At 35.1% G+C, this 19856-nt stretch overlaps 1 protein-coding gene across 8 annotated transcripts in view; it reads left to right on the top strand.

Annotated features, from left to right (window-relative positions):
• Nucleotides 1–19856, top strand: part of NRG1 (neuregulin 1) — a 441354-nt gene that overhangs the window by 355930 nt on the left and 65568 nt on the right. For all 8 annotated transcript variants that reach the window (XM_072405255.1, XM_072405258.1, XM_072405254.1 and 5 more), the window contains exons 2-3: nucleotides 13946–14132; nucleotides 16270–16388. In XM_072405255.1, coding sequence (XP_072261356.1) covers nucleotides 13946–14132; nucleotides 16270–16388 — 306 coding nt within the window. The remainder of the gene's footprint in view (nucleotides 1–13945; nucleotides 14133–16269; nucleotides 16389–19856) is intronic.

The following is a 19856-nucleotide window of genomic DNA, read 5'->3' on the forward strand; positions in this document are numbered from 1 at the left end:
TCCAATGTTTGACATCCTCTTGCACGTCCAGCACCTCCGTCTGTACGGTTGTGAAGTGTCAATATGTGTCTGTGATAAATTTGTGCCAGTAATATCACAGCAAGCAGTACTTTCTTTCCTGCGTTACAGTACAATCCCCTGATTGTTATTGTAGAAGAAATACATTCTTTAAGTTGGAAGCTTTGTGACAGATGATTTTTAAGAAGAACCCTGCACTCTTTGCATCTAAATTAGCCATTAAAAACCCAAATCCGTGTTAGCCATCTCTCTGTAGCAAGATCAAATGTTTTAATTGCTGATTTAGTGTTTTAAAGAGCGCCACATTTTAAAACACCATCTTGTTTTCTATTTAAATCTGAGTTCTTATTTTAAAAATATCATCCAGTGCTGTATCAATTAAAATGGTTCAAATCCATTACTTTGATGTTTGAGCATGCAAGTCTTTGTTATGGCTGGAGTACATCTTAATACCTTTTATACATTCATTTGTTCATTTATAGAAATGACATTTTAGCTCACGTAGGACAACTGATAGCATACTACTCTGAACTATCTTCCTGTGTAAAAAAAAATCAGACCTAAAAGGCTTCATAACTATTGATTTAGATAGAGACAAATTGTAGCCATATGATTGAAGTAATGTCTAGCACATGTACTGTATGTCAGATTGGTGACATCTGTGCAGTGGTGCCATAGTTTCTGTGCAAACAGGAAAAGCAAGAGATTTTCAAACTGCAGGGATTGAATCTACAACAGCAGTGATTTTCAGCAAAAACACTGACAATTACATTATTGTGTTCCAATTTTTTCAAAATAGATCGGAAGAGTTTATACCCCCTGCAACATCTGTGATTCTGTGCATGACCCCCAATGGGAAGATCTGCACCCTGATCCCACCATATTCTCAAGACTCTGTATGCAACTGAAATTTATTATGGTCTATCACTGCAATGGTGCAAATAAGAGTAGTAGATCAAAGCACCAAGAACTTCTGTGCTTAGTGGCATTTGGCAAAAGGATTTTTAATCATAAATTACAGAATCACAGTGGTCACATACAATGTAGCAGAGCATTTAAAACTAAATTGTCCCATGCTAATTTATATGGATGAAGTTTTTGCTACTCCAGATATTGTTGTGGCTTAATGAGGCTTCCTTAAGTTGCACCACACTATGAAGAACTTTGATGATGCAACACTCACTGTAATAATGCCATCACACTGCTTCCACATTGGTATTATTGTGCTTTGTGTAATCCACTTACTTTTTCATCACTTGCATAATGTATTGACAGCATTGCTAATCTCTATTAGCTGAATATTGACTGAGCAGGATGATGTGTTTTATAATGCAGTGTTACTGAGAAGCTGCAGCAGTGACATGAACTGCCAGGAACTTTCTGCATTATCAGCAATGGTATGCCAGCTGTATAGCGCTGATTTACTGCAGTGCAGCAAATCTAGTAATACAGCATATTTGCAATCTGTTCAATAGGTTTAATAGGGTTTCCATGTACCAGTGTACATATCTAGTATTCAAATGTTGTTTGGCTTTAATGCATATGAAGATACAGGATGAACTTTCTTTCTGTACTAATGATAAACATATGCACAGCAAACAATCAGACCTATCATCATGTTTGAAGCAATAGAAGCAATGCAAAGAAAAATACAGTTGCGTTTCATTTCTGTACTTTCCACCTTTCTCTCTTCTTTATAGATCGTGTTTTAAAGCTGTTGCACTGATTAAATTGCAATAAATGGTGTAACAATATGTAGCATGACACACGTTTATTTTAAATTCAGTTGTACAGAATTTGATTGCGATTGTTAACCTCTTCTTTGTTATTGCCTATGATATTAAGACATGAAGATTGGTGATAGTTCTCAGCTTAATAAGACTTTAAAACATTTCCCAGAAACTTGTTGGTGCTACCTGACATCCGTCAAATATCTTAAGCACCACGACTTCTGTTCTGAATGTTTGGTTGGACTGGCTGAATTATCCAGCAAAGTATAGCTAAGGAAATTTAGGCTAAAGCAGCTGAGTATTGGACCAAAGATGTCCACTCTGGACTCTGGACAAATAAACCTCCAGTTGCACACAGATCACACAGATCCCTAGCCCTTTATATTTTTTAATGCAGACAGAATATTTATAAAGAACCAAGAGTGAATCCTAAGGCAAACATTTTGATATCAGATAGTAGGTTCTTTCAAAATATATCTTGCCAATCTTTGCTTGCCAATACCATTAAAGAAGTTTTTGTTCATGCTGTACAGACACATGGAAGATGAGAAGAGATCTCTCCAAGGTGAAGAAAACGTCCTCTTAGACAGATGTCACCATAAAAAGTACCCCCCCCCCCCCCCCACGACTGGATTTTATACGTAGTGTATTTGTGTTCACATTACAATTTAAATTGAAAAACCCTTATCTATGTTTAGTCCTGTAGCACCCTTTTTATAAGATCACTATTTGCCTGTGTTTTTTAAAGTCCATGGTATGCATTTTGAGTGCTTGGTAACACACTGCTTTGATTATTTAACATAAGTGGGTCACATTACATTTCTGAAGACATACATGAAAAATAATATTACTTTTACATATGAGCATTTCAAATGTGCCTTCATAGAAGATGTTTCTGAGCATCTGACTGACAAGGATAGCGTAGTAAATCGTTTTTATGTGTTTTAATGTAGTGTGCTAAAAGCTATCAAATTCTCAGGAGACCAGTAGGCCATACAAAAGTCTTTCGGGTCACAACATCCTGTGGGCCACCAGTTGTTAGACCCAGATGATAAATCACTGCTTAAATTTGACAGTTATAGAATAAGAAAATCAACATCCATAGTGACAATCAATAAAAAGAAACAATATAAGACATTTTCTCTTTTGATTAGTAATGCAAACTAAGTTATATCATTACGTCTTAGAGCTACAGGAAATGTTCATGTACAGTAATCTGATCTGTGATTTTCAGCCATTTTTAATTCGTAGCTTCATAGGCATTCAGAAAATTCTAAGATCAATTGTCCTTAGGGAGGGATGCTGTGAAATTTCGGAGCAGCTGGATGGCACAGATTCTGGATAGAGTTGCTATCAACAGAAGGCCTGTGAGAAAGCAAAGCACACTGAGAATTTAAACAAGGTCATGTGCTGCCTTGAACACGTCTACTTTGTCAGTGGAGCTTCAAAAAAAAAATTTCATTGGCTGGGAGCTTTTCAAATTTGTTAATCAGTGTCACAATTTCCCTTAGGTTGGGATATTTATTTGTGCCAAAAACTAGAACTAAACATTGCCAGAAGCACATTACGTAACTGCAAAAGTCATCAGAGCAAAAGTTCAAACACTATTTTTTAAATGGGTCAGCTACTTTTCTTGAACTCTACAATACCCACCAACATGGAACCAGAACTTGTTAGTTTTTTAATATTGTTAAGAGTCAAGAGTATTAAGATTTTACTTTATTTCAGTAGTATATTAGTTTAGATGGTGACTATTAAACAGAGCTAAGCCTTGGACTCCAGTTGATCACCTGTTTGTCAGCAGATTTAGTCATTTAAGGAGACAGTGGGAGATTTTTGGATTTTTTTTTTCTACTGTTTTAGATTTCTAAGAAAATGGATGATTAGTGAAAGCTAGGTTAAACATCTTAGGGAAAGTGGAAAATCCTTTTAATTTAAAATATGTGTTCTATACACTAATTGATTGTTGGAGGGGATGGGTATTGAGTCTTCCCTCTAGGATGGGGTTGTAACTAAAGGCTAAACTGCAAATAGATAAAATATATAAATAATATAGCTATGTGAATATTAAAACATATTGGATATATTTTCATGAAAATAATTACCGGTAAAGAGCCTATCAGCATTTGGTAATTTCCTGCATAGATGCAGAATAAGGAGAACACTGGAAGCGAATCAGTCAGTACAGCTGCCCACTACCAAATACACTTAGTCTAGTACTAGTGATGTATATGCCTCTATATAATGTTTTTAAAATATTCTTAAGATTTGCCAAGAGCTATGTAGTATGATGGCTGATAATATGATTGTTTAATATTTCTGTTAGCATAACTAAATCTATTTATAGTACAACTGGTTTCTAAAACGTGCGGCTTAACAATAAAAGAGTGTTGACAGTAGAATGAATAGAGTGAACATAATGTCCTTATGGGTGCAATTAGGTGTCTTCATTGTGCTGGTTGGACCCCAGGTAAAGCTGTACTGGTTAACTACAGAGGAGGCCAGGGACCTGTTTAGGCTATCTGCCAATGTCCTTGAACTGGATAGAGCTCAGTACAGGTGGTTTTACACTTACCTCTGCCCCCTTTGCTCCCCGCAGCTTTTAATCTCATCTTGGGTGGTTATGTCCAAACAATAAAATCATGCATACACTTTTGGTAAAATGCTGGAATACCCATGGACAAAAATTGAAGCATATGGTCTAATAGGAAACAGCTATATACAAAAAGCTAACACATGTCCATTGCATATCCTAATATAAGAGTGTGTATAGGAAAGTCATTTTGTAGTTACCTACCTATTTTACAGATATATTTTAGTTTAATGATGTATACATCTGGATACTAGAATTATACTTCAAAATAATGTATGCCACATGTACCAATGACTCTCATTACAGGCGCAGTCACGCAACTTTTTCTGAATGGCATGACAATACATCTTTTTTTGTAATTCCTTAAATAATGGTATTTTATAAGTGCAAATAAAAGAGATTCATTTAGTCCAAATCTAATACAATACTGATTGTCAGACTTAAACTGTGACCCATCTTGTCTGTGCTTTTGAGATGTGTAATGAGTGCTTCTGTTTGACCGAGATTATTAGTTTTTTTTCCCTGTTATTAGGTACAGATCAGCTAAGGAGCAATGACTGCAATTTTCTCTTAAATCTATATAAGATCATCTAAAAAAGTCTTTAGATCTGTATCTCAATTAAAGGCGAACATGGTCCAACATAATATTGGAGTGTGTGAATTTTTTTGGGCCAGACAGTGTATATTGGCTTTAGGTTTTCTCGAACTAATAGAAAAGCATTACATTGTTTCTTATAATATATATGGTTTCTTATAATTCTACATGACTTATGGAACACAGTTTGTGCTTTTAAATGGTGGATCAAAAAGAAAAACCGGAAACAGGTAATTAGTAGATTATCTTAGGAAGCATCTGGCAAACTTAAGCTGCATTCTTCTTTTATTGCAGGGATATGATACCTATTAGAAGATGGGGCTCATACAGTATCTACTAAATATGAAACCATACAATGTGATGTACAGTTTTTTTTATATTTCTTTATGAAATGTGGCTGTGTGGGTACGACAATGATATTCCGAAAGTACAACCAACAGTTTTTGTTCACAATTTTCTTCCATATGAAGGAAATAGCTTTATATAGCCTAAGGAAACCTTGTATTTTGTTACATAGAGGCATACCTTTCTGGCATGCATAGTTACAATGAATACATTTTGCTGCTTTTGCTTATTGCATCACATTCAATTAGCTTTGGCATAAAGACACAGTTTGCCTAATTATGCCACATGTATTCGTATCCCGGAGTCATTAGTCCCAGATGGTCTTTCACAACATTTTGTTAAAGTCATCAGCTTGTCTTGCAGCCTCACAGTTTGTGGACATATGAGACTGATTTGATTTCACTAGCTGGTGTGCCATTGAAAGAGAGTCAGTGTCCAGTATGTATCAAACCTTTTTTGTGTTCTTCCAAGGCATTTCAATCTGTACATGACAGCATCATATTCACTGTTGAATAAAGCCTTGTTTTAATAGGCTTAAACATGAAGGATAGCATAATTGTAGAAAGCTACCGTCACAAATCTAATAACTGTGCACTTTGAACAGTAGAAAGCTATAAAACATAATAATAAAGCACATGTTTGTGTTTTCCATGTCTAGTTAACATGGAAAAAATCAGCTTTCTCATGGTACAACATTTGTAAGATGTGGTTTGTAGTTGACTTTCTTTTTCTAAAGAAGGAATGCAGTCAATTCTTTCAGTAGTATTGGAAAGATATACCCTTACCATTCAGTAATATAATTGAAGCTCAATTGTGCACTACTGCCTTCTGCTGTTACTTTTATCCTTCTGTCTTGTGCTTTTGTGGTGCAAGTAATAAACATAATAAAGAGAACAAAGAAGATATACCTAGGCTCTATTTGCATCTATGTGATAAGGGAGCCCAATCACTTTGCACATGCTTCAGTTATAAATGAAAAATTCATTTATACAATATATGAACATTGGAGTGCTATTCAAAAGCATACCAAAATGCACAAATGCCATGCACTGTAGAGCACATGACACGTGCACAAATGTAAACTGAGCCACAAAAGAGAAGTGCCAGCATATGTAAGGCTCAAAAAATGTCACAAGTTTCTTATTAACCAAATATTTTCCTTATCTATGCTCTTGCCATAGAGGTAAATTTATCAAAGCAGTGCAGTATTTTCACTTATTAAAGTTTAGTGATTACAGTAATGCTAGTTTTAAGGAATTATTTTATGTTAATGCAATTCTTCTCTGCATATGTTTGGGTATTTAAAGTAAATATATCTTAAGCTAATTTGCTAAGCTAAATAAATTTTCACTTTGTAATATTCACCACCTCTTTAGTAAATCAACCCCATTGTCACAACCCTGCAATAAACCAGAAGGTCCATTGCTGCTTTTACTGGAAGTAGTTATTGATTATTGGCAATTAGTAGGTCAATGTATGCGGTAGTATTTAAAGAATGAAAAAGTTGAGGGTATGGATGTTACAAATGTATTAATCATAATCCCAGTAAGTGAAATATATTCTATATAACCCATCCTATAAGCATCCTAGACACACTGCGTTGTTTGGCTCACATTGTGGAACAACACTGACACTTAGTGGACAAGTAAATAGTGTCTAAACACTTGTACTACCGGTATAAAGGGGTAATAACAATTATCTCCTACAATTACTGTACATTTACGATAACATAAAACATTTACTAGTGATTTTAATAGTACCAAATAAACTAGGTTTCAATCAATTTTATTGTGTTTGTTGACCACTATGAGTTAGTCTACATTTAACTGAATGGTTCCATAAATGACAGAAAGGAAGCTGAAAAAACAATATCATTTCAAAGTAGCAGAGTAAACTTTGACAATATCAATGGGTCATCGGCAGCAAAGTTTACAAATGGAAACTTGCAGATGGCAAAAAGTCATTAACTATTGAAAGAAAATGGAGTGTGAAGCACTTTGAGAGATGATGACATAAAAGTACATAAATGTTACACTGACATAATATTAGCCATTCATGCTTCCCTTGAGTAGATAAACAATCTTTTTGTTGCTGTGGATGTAGATGTGTTAGGCGGAATATTTATCAGCTCGTTAGCTTTTGATAACGTACTATGATCTTGACCAGTCAGCTGTATTGTTAAAATAAATATCTTTGAGAAATACACGCCTTTATCTTTTTTTTTTCACCTGACTCACCAGGCGCATTGTTTGATCTCTGCCTTTAAAGCACACATACAAGGCGTCTTTATGTAGAGGAATCTTTATGCCATTCAATAATTCATTTATTGGCTTGTGAAGGGTACACACGATGTCTATTTGATGGTCACTATTTTATTTCCTGTTTTCAATATTTTAGCTTCCCAACCTATGCTATCCAAAGTGCTATCTAAAGTTGGCCATGAAGTTCAACTCTTCCCCAATGTTTTCCTTAAAATATATCCTTTTGTTTTTGCATTTTGCATCCCCATTGAAGATCATTTTCACTCATCTCTTTGGGGTGCACGGACACATGTGTAGAAGAGGGATGGGGGGCTCAGAATACAGAAGCGTTCTTTTACTTTGTGTTGTGTCACTAAGGCAGGTAAAGAACAAACATCCCTTCAACGGGGATATAGCCATCACAACAGATGATCTTCACCGCTTCAATAAAGCCAAAAATAATTTTTTCCATTATCATTAATAAATGTTTAAAACCAGCAAATTACTATCTCTATTATCTATACTATCTATTTACTAGTGTTTATGTGATCTATTTAGTAAATGGGGGAGGACAAAAGTAGCATCGGGATTCTGAGATCATTTGGTGAAGCTGGTAAAAGCTTGGTACGAACAATGATAGAATTTTATATGTCGGAATTTATGTAGTTTTATAATTGTTTTACACAATGTTGTACAGTACAGAATGCGAAGTATATCATTGCCAATTAGACTGTTTGGGTCATAGAGTTTGTAGGTCAAATATTACAGGGAATTTTATTTTACTTCTGTTGAAGTTACTGGCTTGTAAACCACAACAGGTAATTTATTAGTATTGTTAGAGATGCCACGGGCCCATTTTAGAGACCATATAGCTGTTTAACTTAAAATTGGTCATCCAGTTTCTAGTACATTTGATGTGTCTTTTTGTGCCAAAAATGAAAATTAATTGGATCCATCCATGCCTTTTCAGGCTTTGGGCCTTTAAATTTAAAGCTTGGTCTTAAATTTGTCATCCTAACAAACATAATCTGCAAAAGTAGCACATCAAAAGAAAAAGTAGCTGAGCTTTTGTAATATATCATCTACGGCTCCATTTAATACAAGCAGAGAATCAATACCTCTAAATGCTTACCCTTTTATCTAGGGCGAGCATCCAGGAAGATCATTTTAATTGATTTAGTACACGGAACTTAATAAAGAAAACACACAAGCAGCCAATACCCATTAATTCTTTATTTACCATCTGAGCTAGTAATACAGCATACAGTATGTTTAAACTATTTTTTTTTTATAAACAAGGCATTACAGTTTATGTCATGTCTGAGGTTGCATCACAGAGAGTTTCTAGGAAATGTGTAAAAATATTATTTAGAGTATAGTAAGAGTATATATTGCTGATAGAGCCGACAACAAATCCAAGGGAATGAAGTGATCGATGGCAGCTAAAGTAAAATTACGAATGGCTGAACTATATCTAAAAATTTGAAACAGTACCACCTAGCAGTCTTTAAATGTGGTGGCTTTATTGGTTTTACGAGTACAGAAACATTCCTTGGATTGGTGATACAAATCCAGTGTGCTTTTAAGTTCCTGTACACTAAACTGATATTGTAAGCAATGACTGGTAGCATTCCTTGAGACTAGATTGCTGGAAATAAGCATTTTTAGATGATGTACAATTAAAAGGTATTGCAAGGGAAGAGTTTCTCTGCATTGGTTGTAATTTTATGCACACTGGACATTGTAAATGTACTGGCTAAAACAAATATATTAATGATTCTCACAATCATCACAAACATTGAGGTCAATTTGGGTGACATGTTGGTAAACCAAACATTCAATCAATGGTACTTTTTAGATGCGTTTCTGAAAATGTATTTCTATTGTAATTTATCTCATGGAATCAGTAAAGAATTTTTTTCCCCTGTTGGCCAGGGTTTTTTTTTGCCTTCCTCTGGACTAATTATGTCCATAGGATTTTATATCTGGGATACATTTCCCTAGTGGTTGAACCTGATAGACTTATGTTTTTTTTTTCAACCCGACTTACTTTGTAACTATGATAAAAGCTTTTTTATAGTGAGCAATAGTTTATGCCTAAAGTTACATGTACAAGTAAATGTGTGAGGGAGTACCTTGTCCTTCCTCCTTGGCGTTCAGGCAGAGCTATATGACAATTGATTATTAGAAGGTTTGAAGATGAAGAGCCTGTGTATTGGGGCATTGGTTTGCTTTAAGCAGGTTTTCAGATTCAGAAGTTTATGGAAATGCAAAACTCACTTTAAGCAAATGCAGGTCAGAAGGAGGTCATCTTCAGCACTTTACCATTAATTCTGAATGATCTTAGATCTTCTCAAATTGAGGTATTGTCCAATGTCCAAAGCCCAAAGCCTGTTGAGGCCCTTGGCAGGATGGCCACCTTCACAAAGAGAGTGCAGAGAAAAGACATTGTAAACTAGTAAAAGAGAAAGGATTATCAGTGACTAGTCATATGTACTCTGCCTGCAGTACTACAGTACAGATCCATGGTTGTAGGTTTATTGATGATTTTTAACTTGACTACATTTTGAAATTTCACTTTTTTCCTGATGCATGTTCTGTCTCTGTAAGTTGTCAAGTAGAAAGGATTTCAGTGCCTGCAGCATAGCAGAGAAACAAGTCCTGCTTTGCTTGTAACTTTTGTGCTATGAAATAGTACATAATCAAAAGAAACAACACAGCTGCTTACCTTTTTTTTTTTAACGAGAATTTAAGATTAAAAGCTCATCATGTTAAATTTTACATTTCGTGAGTGTCATACATGCTGAATTTATGTGTGATATATCATGTCTTTCAGTTCAGTACCTTTAGCATTTCAACTTGGGAAGCAGTAATTGGGCATGTCTTATACTGATTCCTTTGATGTACAGCTTGACAACTAAACTTGACCTGTTATCACTTGGTATAATCTACTTTCCGCTGATGTGCACTTTTTTGTTAGCTTTAAAGCTTAAAGCTACATTAAAAAAATTACCAAGTTTGTTCCTTCACTAAACATTTTTGCAGAACTGCAGGAATATAAATTCAAGATGCTGAATGTGTACTTCATTGATCACAATTTTATGATTGCATAGAAAGCCAAGTACTATGTATATGATGTTTCTGATTATGTGTTGCTGATCCATAGAAATTGTACTATACCCTGGATCACCCTGACTGCTCATTGCACATTATAGTTATATTCAATATAATCACATGTAATACTGATGATTGAAGGTCCTGACATCCAAAGGTTGAAAGGGGTGGGCCAGGGACAGAAGGGCAATGAATATATCCAACAGCAAGGAAGCAGGATCTATCTGACCTAGCTTTTAATGCATATCATGAGAAGCTTACAGTGTGCAGGGAAATCATATTAGGCAGTTTCAGTGCAGAGTGCATTGTTTAAACAGTGCATTGTTTAAATGTGCAAGATGAAAAGTAAAGCTGGAAAATAGCTTTAATATTTTTTATTTAGGAGTTTCAGAACAAAATGTCTTTTATTGTCTCTCTTACTGGCATACATGATAAAAAAAATACCCCTGTGTTTAAAGTTGAACTCAAAGAAAACAACTAAATGTGCATTAAAATGCACATATATAATCTTTTTTCCTTGTTATTTGATTTAATTTTTTCATATAAGTTTATCATATACACTTATAAACACTTTTTAATTTGCAAACTTTTAATACTATGGTACAACAACCCACCTTGTCCTTGGAATTGACCAATCCTTCTCCTTATGCAAGTGTGTTGTACAGGTTGACATTCAAAAATCCGGCAACCTCAGGACTTGAGAAGTGCCGGATTTTTGAAAATTCCGGATTTTTACGGTTATATATGCTGTATATATTTAACAGAAATAGACTACCTGTACAATTCTTTAAATGGATGCTGAATCCATAATAGGGCCATACAGCAACAAATAAATGGGAAGCAATGGGCAGGAAAGCAAGTGCAAGCAAAACCCAACAGCTGATTCTGGAGTACAGCGCCATCAAAACATAAACAACGCCTCAGTGTAAATTTGAAAAATAGCTCTGAAATCTATGCCGGAAATCTGATGCCTGGATTTTTGAATGTCAACCTGTACAAAAATCCTAATTTAGAATTATGCTTGGTGACTTGATTCATTTTTATGCATACCAGTGACACAATAGCAGACAAACACAATAATTTAAAATAACATTTTCTACATAATTGTACTCCGAAGAACCATACTTACCATATGATATTGGAAAGTAAAAGGCGTTTTCTGTCTGGCAGCTAATGCCACTTGTTAGGTTGCCAGTCTCAGTATACACATTACATTTTGCACATGCCACCCTTTGCAAGATTATAATTGTTGTTCTACAGGATTGCCTGGATCATGGCTATGCTCCAGATGTAGGATTCTGTGTTTCATACTCTATCATTACACCACTTTTTGTTATCTAGAAGAGGCTTTCCATCAAGACATGTGTGCAAGCATAGGTGTTATTATTAATGACGAGATTTCACAAGTCTTGCTATATCGTGCAGTAAAACCTTGGGAAGATTAGCAGTAAGCCTGATTTACAAGAATAAATCCCAGGTCTATTAGTCATATTTAATAATACTGTAATATTATAAAGGCAGTCATTTTTGTAAACCTGGAAAGACAGTAGACATTGCAGTAAGTTCTAAATCTTATTCTGTTTCTACAATGTCATTGTTTATTTAAAAATGCCTACAAGAACACTAGCTGTATAGAATACAGTTTTCCCCAGAGGCATCATTTCCGTACAAGAATACAAATCACACTAAATTACCAATGACCAACCATTTTTATCTTCTGTCTGTCTCTGAAATGATGGTCACCAGCAGATCACATAATGCTGAGGTTAGCCTCTCCTTTTTTATTCTCTCTAATGGAACAGGTATACATCCAATAAATTAGTATTGTACTATGAATTTGCTAGACCTGCAGTGTGTTCAGTAATTTGCTGGCTAGGTAGTTATATCAGTTACAAATCATGGAAAAATGTGTTATTTAAACCAAAATCTGTTTTAGCCTATAGGTTTAAGCTTATGTAGTGTATTTAAAATAAGTACAGTTACAGAACTGATTTTGCAATTAGTTGCAACTCACTACTGCTGCAGAAATCTGATGTCTCTATAGGGTTTAAGACCCAAAATGTGAGAGAGAAATAGTTATTTTTTAGTAGGGTACACTAGAGTATTATTTACCCCTGTTAAATATGAATTTCTATCAATGACCAAAGATGGTGAATTAGGTTGATGATCTATTGAAATGCAATGGACCTGATTTATTAAAGTTCTCCAAAAACAGGATTTTTGGAAGTTGTTCCATGATAGTCTATTTTCTCCAGTTGCGTTCATTACCATGAGAAGTAGCATGTGTCTTTAGGCGCTTTTCAAAAAATTTGAAAAAATAGGTAATTAACATGTATCATACTGAGTTATACTGCAATAGTTTTACTTTGGGGGCACTGGTTTTATAAACATAAAAACAAGCTGGCTTCTCACTGGATTTCACTATCTGTACCTACCTGTAGTGCTTTCTGTCTTTTCTATATGTTATGATGTGTACAGGTAATACTGGGTCATTGTTACTAGTCAAGCAGATATGAGTGGACCAAGCTGCTACTTGAAATTGCTGCTATATTTGACATGTCTAGGTCTAATACTACAATGATAAAAAAAAATCTAAGTACAATGTTGTGTTATTGCCAAGTTCAGTATACTAATTGAATGGACTGATAAACAGAACATTAGGTATGTGCTTTTTATCTGGAGATTTAGGATCATTACGATGATAATATGGATATGAGGTGGCCTCACCATGATTGGTAGTTAATTGGTCTGATTTATTAAGGATATCCAAGACTGGAGAATATAGACAATCATGGGAAACCTGGGTGATCTAGCAAACCTTGAATAGATTTGGTCCAAGATTAAAAACATTTGCCAAATAATAGAAAGGGATATTAAGAAATCAATTCCAGGTTTCTTGGATCACTCATGTTCTCCTATGATATTCTATCTTCTCCAGTCTTGGGGAGCTTTACTAAATTAGCCCCAATATCTTTGGTATGAACCCTTATGTGCACATCTAGATTGGAAGAACCACTCAACCTCATTTACTGGACAAGTGCAGATTTATGTACATTGAGATAAAATCTGGCCTTGATAGAGTTGAAAGAGCTAGCTGTAGGTAGTGTTGAAACCATGTATTACCAGACAAGGTATCCTTTCTGCTTTTGGACAATGGTTGTAAATAGGCTTTTATAGATGTTTACATTTATATGCATAATTTTTGAAAGAGAAGGGCAATTGCTTATTGATGTCTAAATAACTATAGTTGTGTTTATGTTTAATTATTTTTTTTTGCACTATATTGATTACGTTTTTTTAACATTTACAGCTTCCCCTCCAAGACTAAAAGAGATAAAAAGTCAAAGTGTAACAGCAGGAGAAAAACTTATTCTTAAGTGTGAAGTGGTATCAGATCAGCCTGGTCTGAAATTTAAGTGGTTCAAAGAAGATAAAGAAATTGGAGGAAAAAACAAAGCAGAGAATAAACCAGTCAATATCAAGATACGGAAGAAAAAGTAAGTTTACCTGTGTTTTTCCTTTTTTTTTTTTTCTTCGTTGATTATATGGGGAGATAATACTGAGATGTCTGGACTATTCACAGTGCTGACATGAAAAAAAAGTGATAATGAAGTGTTATGAATGATCTAAGTGCTACATAATGGCAGGGTACAGTTAAATTCATTGGACAGAAAGTGTTCTAAATATTATGTCACTGGAAGCATTAAACAAGATCTTTTCTGAAGAGTTGATCATTAATATTATTATATTTATTTAGCAATGTCTTCTTCAATAATGATGTACAAAGCACAATAAAGACAGTCATTGGTATCAGTTCACACCAAATACAATAGAAATGTCCACCAATGCAGGTCACATATTCTGATGAGGGTCCTTCACTTTTATGTTGACAATCAAAAGGAGAGAGATCTGGAAACAATAGGTGAAGTGAGAATCTGTAGCAAAGAACGTATTTAGTTGAAAGCTGATGTAAAGGATAGACAGATGTCTCAGTATTGATTATGACATTATGCTTGTTTGAGGTGCATTTTAGCAATATGTTTAAATGTTTTAATGCCCAAAGCATGAGTGCTGAAAAAAGTTTCAGAGCAGGGGTGAAGTGAAGTTATGGACATGAAAGAAGTGATTAGGTTAGATTGCTTTTAGATTGATATTAGGTTGATAGATAGAGGATGACGTGGATTGCTGTTATGATGTTACCTAAAATTTGGGAAGTAATGTTTGAAGGTATTCCGTTATGTAGTACTCTAAAGGGTTTAGCAATCTAAACTGATTTTTCTGGGTTATTGGGAGCCAGAAGAGTGGGTGGAGTGGAAAATGGAGCAGTTAGCACAGATCAGTTGATGCATTGTTCAATTGTGCATTGTTTGTCAGTCTGCTGTGTGCCCACATTACCATCTACCAGCCCTAAAATACTGAAGTTCCTATTGTGCATCAACATAATGAATTATATTATATGGACTATTTACTGTCTGACTTTTCTATCTGCCAGTTCTGCCTATTGACCATTATTGTGGTAATACAACTCTCCCAAATTTGACCTAAATAGATTCCAGAATATGCTCTAGAACAGCGTTTATTAACTTTTATCATTGTGGGGAGCCCTCAAAATAAGTTTCAGGTCTTGAGGCAAACCCTTTCTATAATTATTATGTCCACAATTCACAGTACATGACTCTTACATTGCTGACCAGTGGGAAGAATGTCACCCTTACAACTAGCCAAAAAGATTATTGGTGTCCTTAAACTGACTGAGAATCACAAATTGCTCATTGCTCATAGAAACCCCTAGGAACCTCTCAAGGAACCCTAGGTTTCCACAGAACCCTGGTTGAGAAACACTGGTCTAGAAGAACCTACTTTCTGCATGTAACCTCTAATGAGCATTGTGGGAAAAGTCAGCTATGTGTTTACCACATAAAACACAGATGTATAAATTAAGATTTACAATCAGTGGACATTTTTTAATTTTCCTAAGTAACGTGCTTGCGTGGAAGTAGAGAACTACATTCATAATGAATGAGAAACACCGGCAGGTAAAATTGTATAGGAAAAAATGACATTGTCTCACTGTAAGGGCATTGTTAAAAAAATATAGATCAAAATGGTTGCTAGATTTCCTTATCTATATCCTAGTACTCAATACACATAGTACACATCTAAAAGGCCGACTAAACCCAAAACTGAACAAGCCAAATTCTAATAGCCATCAGGTGTATAACAATGTATATAAGCAGTGAACAGAATCAGAGTCCTTTCAAAAATACTTTCATGTTGTACTTTAAGCTCATCTCCTCTAATTTCTGAACTTAGTTGTTGGGAGTAGTAAAGTCAATAAAGTATGAAAAGCAAAAGATGCCAGACTACATTCCTAGGCATCCCCTTGTTACAGGTGAAAGAATGTGTCTTCATAAGGAGGCAGAACATGTAGTCACAAGTAGGTGGTGGGAAATTGTAGGATCTCTGTCTAAAAGGCATGAGATTTTGAAGCTGCACAGTTACAGGCAATCACAGCTACACATTTTTGTTAGATAAAACCTAACATTAGCCAACATTTTTACATCTTTATATTGTATATATAGTGGGATTGCTATATTATAAGGTTTTTTTCATGTAAAATGTATTATTCCACAGAAAATTGTCAGAGCTCCACATTACAGAAGCGTCAGATGCAGATGCTGGAGAATATAAATGTACCGTGTCAAACCAGCTGGGAAATGACAGCATGAGAGTCAACGTCACCATAACACCATGTAAGCAAACATATTTCTTATTTTTATGTACTACTGTGATGAATTACAAAAAAAAAACATGTTGCTTGTTTGACACATGTATAGGGCTAAAATAATACATTTTTTCGGATTGTTTTATTTTGTACTACTGCTATACTCCATTTGCCAACACAAAACCATATTGTTTTATTTATTAAACCAAACAGCAAAGTGCTGTAATCCACAACTGCTGATTTATTAAAGCTCTCCAAGACTGCAGAAGATAGACTTTTATGGGTGAAAATGGGCGAGCCAACATTAAAAACAATTTTCAACTAATAGCAAATTAATTTTTTAGAAATCTATTTAAGGGTTGCTGGAAACACCAGGTTCACCCATGTTAGTCTATCTAATCCAGTCTTGGAGAGGTTCAAAAAATCAGGGCCAGAGTGCCAGTAGGATTTGGATTTATGTGAATAAAGGTCCTCCTTACACTCATGCCAGACCTCTACAATTACGCCCTTCTGTGGGTGAAACACATCAGGGAATGGCACATCACTGGATAGAATGATGTCATTATTATTGAACATGGATAGATTATAGTTTTATCAAAACTATTGTTTTATATCACATTGCAAAAAAAAAATACTGAAAATACTATGGACCAAACAGCCATTTCAACTAAGTGACAAATACTTATACAATCTTTTCATGCCAAATACATATTTGAAGCAAAGGTTTGAAGCTTCTGTAAAGTGTATCATTCATCAGTTACTAAGAATGATGCTTTTATTTTGTACCTGAGTGCAAACACCATGGAGAGTATATAATATATTATTTATCTACACGTGCTCTTCAACAGAGAAACAATTATTGATATGTATCTTGTGTATCCTTACAGGACAGTGTATATGTGAATACTATACAGCAGTAAATGTATTGGTAGAAAACAATATGTACATTCAAATATGTACGTTCAGAATCCCTAACTTATTTTTCTTTTTTTAATACATAAAGTGCAGATTAAGATTAGGTGATTAAAAAGAGCAGTAACCCATGCTAACTAGAAAAATATGAATACTGAAAATTCCTGAAACATCTAAACATTCACACCAAATATCAGTGACCACTACGTTCTTTTATTTAGTTTCCTTTTATTAATACCAAAGGACTTGCAAATACCCGGATGCTAGCCTGACATACCACTATTTACACTGGAAATGCTTTATGACTGGAAATGCTACTATTCTGATACTTTCCTGTATGGCCTTAGAAATGGCTAGGAAATTATAAGGAGCACCTTTCTTATAGAAAATGCTGATGTATGCCAGCTTCTCTTACCCTACTAATTCTACTTTAGACAATACAATAATTTAAAATAGCCTTTTTTACGACCACTTTTTTTAAGTGATCCTATACTAAAAATGTTTTGCCTTTGGTTTTGGACAGAGAACAGAGTGCTGTGAAAGTTAGATTTAGTAAAGACTAAATCCCCTTAAGTTTTTGGCTTTACAGTATGGTTGATTTGCAGCTACTGAATGATTGTGTGTTCTGATTATAGTCAAACAAAACTAGATTCATGAATGATTCTTATTACCATCTTGTCAAAATTAATTAGTTAATTTGTTAAATAAGACCTTTAGCAGATACTATGGCAGTAGTTTCCACTGAATTAATGAACTAGCTAATAACAGTATGAGAATTTGACTGTGGGAATCTACAGTCATTGCACGGTTCAGCAATACTGTATTATTTTCCAAGGCAGAGTCATTTTGTAGCTGCTTAAAAGCCTCATTAAAAAGAAAAAAGACTGGAGGAGCTTTGCTAATATTGAAGTCTAGAGTAAGAAGACTCTTTTGCATTCAACCCAAATTAACAATTACCTCAGATTAATTAGCCAAATGCATTGCAGGGGAATCAAAACAGAAAGTGTGGAAAGTCATACAGCTTTCTTTGCCCCTACCTGTATGCTGCAGCGTGGGATCTTTGTGTTCCATGAGGCAGCAGTGATTTGTTTTTCAAGATCAGAGAGTCTGCTGGATCAGAGACAGAGCTCCCTACTTTAACAGGATGCATATGTTTTAATGATTGTAAAGGTGTGGGTCTGACTTAGTGAGGGGCATGCCAGATGAAAAGAGATCACTGTGACCTTACAGAGACTAGGGATCCCAATCTACAGCTTCTGGAGGGGCAGACTTTTCCATTCAGACTATGAAAAAACATTGCCATTGATGCACCCGGAATGTACATAGCTGATTTGAACTAAGGGTTCAGATAGGCATTAGTATGTCTTTTTTGATAAACTAGTTAGCAATAGAGGGAATTACTATTAACTTCAATAATTTCAAAGTGGTAATGAACTTTCAACACTGCAGTGTGCCAGGTGACCATTTCTATAAAAGTTGGTAAGGGGCTGCACCCCACCTACACTCCATGAGAGCAGATCAAGTGGTGAATAACCCCTTTATTTGTCACAGTGAGGTACTGGTTATGAGAAAGAGTCTTATATATACAGTGAGGGACAGAAGTATTTGATCCCCTGCTGATTTTGTACGTTTGCCCTCTGACAGTCTGAAGAAATGACCAGTCTGTAAATGTAATGGTAGGATTGTTGTAGTTGTGAGAGACAGAAGACAGCTTGATGTGCATGGTAATGAGTGCAATAAGTGTTTGATACACTATCAACTAGTCTGGAGACTGGCTAGGCCACTCCAGGACCTTCCCTTGCTTCTTGAGCCACTCCTTTGTTGCCTTGGCCGTGTGTTTTGGGTGATTGTCATGCTGGAATACCCATTTTCAATGCCCTGGCTGAGGGAAGGAAGTGCTCACCCAAGATTTGACAGTGCATGACCTCGTCCAATGTCCCTTCGATGCGGTGAAGGTGTCCTGTCCTCTTAGCTACATGTTTGACAGTGGGGATGTTGTCCTTGGGGTCATAGGCAGCATTCCTCCTCCTCCAAACACAGCGAGTTGAGTTGATGCCAAAGAGCTCTATTTTGGTCTCATCTGACCATTTCTTTGTCAGAGGGCAAATGTACAAAATACTTTTTTCCCTCATTGTACATGTATATATATTTATATATTTATTTATATAGGAAATTTGTTCTAGTTTTAGTGAAGTAGAGAACACACACTCCTGACCCTCCTCATATTCTCATTCAGGAAGTCTACTTAGTGTTCTGAAGTGATATTTGTGGTCAGAGAAACTGCCTACTCTATTTGGTTTTATTAAAAAGGGGTTTGTAGTGGTTTTATTTGTCTTGGTTAGGAATAACCTCAAACTGCTGAATCACAGGATTTCTGTTGAATTAGCAAAACTCTAATCCTACCTGTCATGCCAGCTATCCAGATAATCCATATTGTCGTGGGAATCCTTTGTGCAAAAATTTAAGAATATATATACAGTATATATATAAAAAAATAAATGTAAAAAAATACAGTATATATAAAAAAAAATATGTAAAAAAAAAAACAAAACAAAATACTTGTGACTTCAAACTAAATGGCTCT

This window comes from Pyxicephalus adspersus, chromosome 3 (assembly GCF_032062135.1).
Source record: "Pyxicephalus adspersus chromosome 3, UCB_Pads_2.0, whole genome shotgun sequence".
Lineage (NCBI taxonomy): Eukaryota > Metazoa > Chordata > Amphibia > Anura > Pyxicephalidae > Pyxicephalus > Pyxicephalus adspersus.